Below are 7,656 nucleotides of genomic sequence, written 5' to 3'. Positions count from 1 at the left end.
ATACAGGTCAACCTAGTCAGGTTTCCAATGTTAAGACAGTTTGTGCATGCAACTGCTGCTTGTCCTGGACTACCTCCTATCCTACACAGTCATGTGAGCCCTTATAGCCAATCAGACCATGTATAACCAACACTCATTAGGCTCATTCAAATGTGATTGGCTATAGCAAACATTTACACATCCCACATTTATGTGTAAACATAACTATGTAAACATCATATTGAAAAATCTGGGCAGTGACATTCCTCTTTATGCAACAAATCTCTGCCTTGCTCCACCTTACTAGCCTGCACCATCCAAGAGAAACACCTCGCAAGAACTTAACAGCAATGGCACTCTCTAAGAGGGAAATAAACAAACTTCTTGATTTTCGCTGATTGTGAGGGGACCCGACTGATAAACTCTCTCTCTTAGTAGTGGCAGGAGTCCAAAGAAAACAAATACAGATGGAGAAGCATAGACACAGGCACCACAGCTCCAATTATCAAGCACCTAAACCATATCAGTCGGCCATTACCTCCTGCTCCTGTGTTTACTGATCTAGTAAGGGCTTCAGGGCGTGACTTCTGTTGTCTAAACAATGGCTGGGGTCTTCCTTGTGCTTTTGTCCAGGTTTTGGTCTGGTCCCAGGTAGAGTGGACTAGATGTTTCACATGAGAAGCTGAATGAACATGTCCATTCCCATAGCGACTCACTTCAGGAGGGTGGGAAGTGTTAGCTTAAGCTAGCTGAAGTTGAGCCAAGAAGTGACTCTCTGCTGAGATGCAGCACTGAGGAAACACGTTTGGACAGTTTAGATGGGCTTTCTTTTGGTCGATAAGACACCCCAGTTGCCCTTTTCAACCTTAAACTTGACATTAATCGTAATTCTTCACCTTCCACTAATGCTAATGTTAAGTTAACTAATGCTAATTTTGTTAACATCTCACTTTGTCACAACCCATGTTTCCATAGCCTTCACAATATATGTTGATCAGCTGATATATCCTGAAAGGATCAAGTGATACACACCCGTGTCAAATATGAACACACACCACCTCAATGCCACTCTCCTCTATCTCCGCCACGTACACACCTACACAAACACACACACCAAGGTAAACCAGTGAACTGAACTGACCCCATTCATTCCGGTGGTTATTTGAATGTTCAATTGATTCATACCTGTCACTGCTAGGGTCCCAGGGTTGTGAGTGTGCTCTGCCATTGACCAGGCAGATAGGGACCTCTGAAGTTGGGATCGATCAGGTGTCTTTGTCTTTCACGGAAGGGGGGACTGCTGATAGGCAAGCGACGATTCCTGCCACAGCCACACACACTAGTCTTGCTGAACCCTGTCTGGACCACTCCACTGTTTTTCCCTGATGGCCCCCTGAGTCTGATGATTCCAAGGTCTGTGACCCAGTTCTAGTTCTCAGTTTCCTCTCCTTAAACTTGATTCCATGCACACTAAGAAGCCATTCTGGGTCTAGCTGGTGCACACTATACATTTGGTTTCCCCACCAGGAGTGCAATGTAAGGGCCATTACTTTGGCAGAGACACAGTAGGCTAAGTAATTGCAGTATGAAATAATGATAGTATTCATGTTTGATATAGGAACTTAATATCAATGTCTTTAATAAAATAACTCCCTCTAAGTACCATCATAAAAAGGGAATATTGGACTAGCTAGTGAGTTATGTAGTGATGGCATAGTGATACTGCTTTATAAGATAACATGTATGTGTGTAGACTATGTGGTTATGGAGAGGCGGGTAAGACAGGCAGTGGTAAAGTTGACATGGAGGAGAGTGCTTATTGGAACACAGATCCAGGAGATGCATTTTAAATAGGTACAGTAGACAGGCTGAGTCAGAGAAGAGCTTCATTTATGTCTTAGGAATACACATTATTCATTGTGAATTTTAGGCCTACTATAATGCCTGATTATTAGGCATATTAGGCCTACATAAACAATGCAATACTGCACATAATTATTATTATTATCATTTGTATTATTATTATAATTATTATTCATATTGTTATGTTATTATTTTAGTTCTGACCATGTCAATAATTGAAGTATACACCAAACAAAGGTATAAATAGTCAGTAGTGCTAAATACTCCAGGCCTATCTCATTAATTAACATAAGGTATGGTTCAATTACATAACATTTTTATCTATTTGGCTATAGGCCTATGTATTATCCAATTATCATTGAAAGTGTTGCAGGATGCTGGGCTGTGAAGCCACATACCCAAATGTCCTATAATGGCTGCCGCATTATTGTTCATATCGCCCATTGTGTTCTCAGCGCCATTTTGCATCAGCATGACAGCAGCCATGAGCGCCGTTAGCTCAGTCATTCCCTCATGCTACAATGCTATATAAAGTAAGCTAAGATAAGTCGGCTAGCCTACCATGCACCAAATTCCCACCAAGCTAGGCTAGACAAAAACAATAACTTGGTCAACACATTGTGTTCTTTATCAGCTCTTGATTATGACGATTTATCTTGGCAAACGTCTTTACCCAAACAGTTTTATCATATGTGTTGGGTTTATGTTTTTGCACATAATTAATTCACAATAAGAATGCATTTGCCCCAGCAATATCTTATTGGAAGATAATGAAAACATTTCAATAATATTTAAAATCGCAAATGATTCGTTTTGTACCCCGAAATCTGAAACCAAATGCAATTGATTCGTTTAGTACCCCAAAATCTGAAACCAACGGGTTATACAACCTTTGGAGATTTCATGTGTTGCCATATAATTGATGAAACCATCACAACATAATTGTATAGAAATAATATTAACGACAATAATAATATTACTTATTATTATTAATATTATTAGAATTATTATTTAACTAGGCAAGTCAGTTAAGAACATGCAATAGCAAATATGCATTTGCCAAGACCAGTAACAGATATTTGGTAGACCAATACATCTCAAACAATCCCCATTTGCAATATTTCTGTATTTTTCTTATCTGAAATAACTGTTTGAATTATCATCTATCAAAAATAATTGCACTTTTCATTTACTAGTAACTACATAATCAAAAACACTTAGGCCACATTATAAAAGTTTGTTTTTATTTCAACTATGAAAATAATGTACAATAAATAATTTGAAATTTACTATTAAAGAATCTCAATAAATAAACTAGTTCTAAAACCTCATCAACAGGTTCAACGCCCGTCTCGAGATAATTTCTAAAAGCAGTTCAACTATCCTTTAGGCATATATATCTGATAGGCCTTCATTTCCTGAGAATTAAAAGATTGAGCTGCACTGAACAGTTTTGAAACATTAAGGAGACAGTATAGTATTTTACTGTGACTGCCAATTAATACTGTCAGAAAACAAGAAGGCAATAAATACCTGAAATTTGAACAAGGGGAAATCCGTATGTGATTTCGATGGAGTAAACCAAAATTATAATGCCAGGAAAGAACATAATAGCTCCTTTGCTATCTCAGGTTCTATGTTATCTTCAAATTAAAACCAGGAATCTTTTTCATAAATGTGTTTCAGGAATGTTGCCGAGAAGCATTCATACCATTGTAATACGGTGGGACATTCTCCTTAATTCGATTGTTCTGTATTGTTCTTGTTGTTTAGAACTGTAAATGTTGTAAATCTATTGTACAAAGTGTGCTTGTAAATAAGTCAAAGTCTGCCTCGGAGAAATCTACCGGGCTGTCGAGCGAGCTCTGCAAGCTGGGCGATAAAGCGTCAGAAATCTGGAGGCAGGAATCAGCAGAAAAGAAATTCAAATCGGGCAAGGAGGAGGCGTCCTGCTGCTCTGAAAACGAATGATCCGGGCCAGATGCGCCACCGTTGCCCATTGTTGCGGGGTTATCTGCAGTGGGCGTTGGGAACCGGGTCGACCGCACTGTTGTGTCAGAGACTGATGTGGGCTCCTGGCAGCTCAGCTGGCCCTCCTCAGGCGTGGGCTGGTTATTGTCACTGCTGTTCGTGTAGGAGGCTGCCGAGTTACACGTCTCTTCCTCGGACGCAGCCGAGCCCGAGGCTTCCAGTGGCTGGCTCGAGTAAGGCGAGGAAGCATCGGCACCTTCCAGGGGCTCGAACCCACCGGGGTCGCCCTCTTGGCCTTCCCTGTGGTGTGTCGTTTGCCGCTTGTGCTTCATCCTCCGGTTCTGGAACCACACTTTGACCTGTCTCTCGGTTAGATCCAGAAGGGCAGCTATCTTCCACCCGCCGGGGCCGACAGAGATATTTGTTGAAGTGGAACTCCTTCTCCAGCTCCAGTAGCTGCGTGTTGGTGTAGGCAGTCCTCAGCCTCCGGGATCCGCTGCCGTTGTCCAGTCCACCCTGCGCCTCTGCAAAAAACCCAGACATAGAACATAAATAAGTCCAAAATAGCAAGCTAATAGGGTTGAGCCTAGACATTTGGCACGCAGCTACTGAAAACCATAAAAATGAACGAGGCGTAACAAAATCTCAATAGGCCTACCCACGTGCATTGTTTTCAAATGACTGCAGTGCTTCTCTGATGTCAGTGTATCAGGTTTGCAGAGAACACGCGTTATTCATCTAAACCCCATATTTGTTTTGTCCCATTGCCTCCACATTATATACTGACATCCAACATGACTACCCCAAACCTCTAGACATGGTTATGAATATATATCATTAAGACAGCACTGACATTGACTGCGATTAAATCGTTATTCCATGACAAGTTTTTCAATCTATATCTTGAGAAAGGCAACTTTATCAGCAAGAATACACACACACACACACACACACACATCCGCATTACGCATAAAATATCTGACACATACAGGCATTACAAAGACTTTGCAATATAGCTAACATATAGCAGATTATATGTAGGCTATATCAATGTTTTATATGCCTGACATCAAATCACGCAATGCAAGATTGCTTGATATGTTAGTGAAATACAATCGAAAATGGTGTAATAGATTAGTAATAAGGATTATAACGGGCAATAGTACATTCAAAGCAACACTGCAGCATAATGCAGGTCTCTGTGACTCCTCCATACACACAGAGCAGAAGGGCACTCATATTTCAGAAATAAATGCATGCTTCTGTCCTTTTATTAACATCAACATGAGACAAAAGCCCTGCAACAATAATTTGAGAAAGATTAGGCTTCCATGTCTGTTTATATGAGGTGCAGTATAGACCAACATGCAGTGGAACCATGCAAATAAAGAAAATGGAAAAGAAAAGAAACATCAGAAAAACTGAATAGCCTTGTCTTTTACATCATGTACCGACCTGTCGGTGATTCAAGTCCTGCAGTGGCGTACCCGGAGGATGCAGGAGAGGGAGAAGAGGAGGTTACCGTGGCATTCCCAGATTTGGGTCCCTTTTTCGAGGATTTCTTCTCTTTCATCCAGGGGAACTCGTGTGCCAGCGGGCCAGCCGTACTTGCCGGCGGGGCTGGGCCCTGTTGCGGCTGTGGCGTCCGAAGCTGGAGGCCATTGGAGGTTCGCTTTTGGCTCCTCGGTCGCGCCTGGCTGCTTGTGCAGGGACTCAGGCTTGGGATGGTGTGCTCGAAAGGAGGAGGAATTACTGTCGAGTCCTTGATTGATGAAGTTTGAAATGACTCCAGGACAGCGGGAAAAGACGTCAGGCACTCTGCAAGGGAAGGCTGGCTGTTTATGAACCCAATCTCCCTCTCAAATTCAAAATTCATAGTTTATCCTGGTCCACAGGCGGACGGCGAGATCAAAACGAGCAAAATAAAAACAAAAACGCGTGATTATTAGCTCCCCGCTGTCCCGTATTTGCGGGCTTTAATAATTGTGTATATTGGTGATATTACTAGCGTATGGGGACCTTGGTCTACTAAACTGAAGACTATGGGCGAAATTGCAGCCAATTCCTGGTCACATGACCAGATTCAACCAATGGAAAGCCGGGGCCTGGTGGCTAAAGAAAGCATTATTTTCAGCAAATGCTCAAAAATACCAAAAGATATTGGTTTGTGTTAGCAGGGGGTATTATTTTCGAGAAGAAAAAAGTGTTCGGTTGCCAACTGTCTCACCTCGCTGTTTCGAGTGGGAGGTTATGTGAGGGCCTTCATGTCAAACAATGGAGATCTGCATGCAGATATTCTGCCTGGACCCTGGTGATGTAATCCAGTAAAATTTGGTTATTGTTAAGAGCACATTTACAATATGGCAAAACGGGGTGTTTATACAAAAGAGGCCCATTAATCTTAAAAGTTTGACAAGAGGAGCAGACTTAAGGTAAAAAAAAATAACTCCACCCAACCTAGATGGGTGATGTCTCAACAAGAGGCTGAGATTTGCTTGGCAAAATACTGAAAAGCGGTTTCCTAGAGCCTAGCATGGTGCAGGTTAGCAGCCTGCATGGTGTAATGGTAGACTGCTAGATTTTTGTTTTCATAAATGGAAGCTACAGAGTGAAGAGAAAGGTCGGTGTGTGTGTAAGTGTATACTTATATGTTATCTCTCTATAACTGCTAGCCTACCTCTTTATCACCTTGCGGAGAGATATGCTACTAAATTATATTTGTGTGTGTGTGTGTGTGTAATGGTCCTAAAAATATGCAGGCCAGCAAGGCCTTCCACTGACTGCTAGCTAGGAGTTTTCTCTCACGGTGAAAAAATGGACGGCTTGTTTACTGAGCCGAAAGTTCACAGCGAGGTCGCGTGTACAACTGGGAATCCTAGCTTCTTAAAAACTAAAAACTTAGGTATGTGTTTACACTAATGCCCTATACGAATTTGTGTTTATTGATAAGCAATGCCATAGTATATTGCCTATAGGTCTAGGTTACATGTATTGATTTGAAGGATATTGTAGAAGTTTAAACGGATAGTAGCCTAGCTACTAGGATATTTTTGGAAAAGTTGAATTAGTGAAAAAAAGAACTGCGGTGATCAATCTTTTCCCAGGCAAAGCGCTTGACAGCAACCAGCCTCAAGAATTATTCTCTTTCCTTCAAGATCGCAACAAAGAAACGCTCTTTCTATCCCCCAGAATCTAGACCTACTGATTTTAATGCAAAAGCCAATAGTCTAACAACCCAAACGCAGGCCTTATAATTGTTTTCCATTGCGCATAAAACCCTGTTGCTGAAATAAGGCATCAGCATTATCTCAAAATAGAAGAAAAGGGCCAAGATTGCCGGGCACTATTCGAATTTGATTTGACTTTTTTAAAAACAAAGACGGGAGAAATGTGCGTGGGTGTTTGGCCCATTTAAAGCTAAATACAAAGGCAGTGAGTAGGCCGCGTTTCTCCCATACATACAGGATGTAGAATATGGAAAGGAGGTCAGAAGCACGGGCTCTCTTTGCTTATATTGGAACTGACTGTGCAAAAACTGGGACAAGTATTTCTCATCATCAGGAATTTATTTCCATTTTTTATGACTATTTGTTTAGAATTTTGAATGTGGTTTGTTTGTGCCACAAAAATCTTAATGCTTGACGGAATATGGACTTGCAACGTTATTTGTTTATTTATATATTTATTTATTTGGAATCTGCTCTTTTATATTTGGAGTGTGGTGGGAGTGTGCTCTTTTTACTGCCTTTTTTTTTTTTACAGCTCAGCAAACAATTCGAAAAACGATTAACAGACTTAACTACTGTTTAACAGACTATTAGCTAGGCTATGTGTTGTCTTTTT

At 41.1% G+C, this 7,656-nt stretch overlaps 1 protein-coding gene across 1 annotated transcript; it reads right to left on the bottom strand.

Moving 5' to 3' along the window:
- Positions 1-3,069: 3,069 nt before the first annotated feature.
- hoxb2a (homeobox B2a) lies at positions 3,070-6,249 on the bottom strand. Its single transcript, XM_064960737.1, is given in 3 exon segments — positions 3,070-4,205; positions 4,207-4,337; positions 5,269-6,249. Coding segments are annotated over 3 exon segments (1,146 nt in total). The 5' UTR covers positions 5,690-6,249; the 3' UTR covers positions 3,070-3,611.
- Positions 6,250-7,656: the final 1,407 nt, after the last annotated feature.

Source organism: Oncorhynchus masou, unplaced genomic scaffold (genome assembly GCF_036934945.1).
Source record: "Oncorhynchus masou masou isolate Uvic2021 unplaced genomic scaffold, UVic_Omas_1.1 unplaced_scaffold_2357, whole genome shotgun sequence".
NCBI lineage: Eukaryota > Metazoa > Chordata > Actinopteri > Salmoniformes > Salmonidae > Oncorhynchus > Oncorhynchus masou.
The sequence above is the reverse complement of the archived record's forward strand: the minus strand, read 5'-3'. Positions and strand labels throughout refer to the sequence as shown.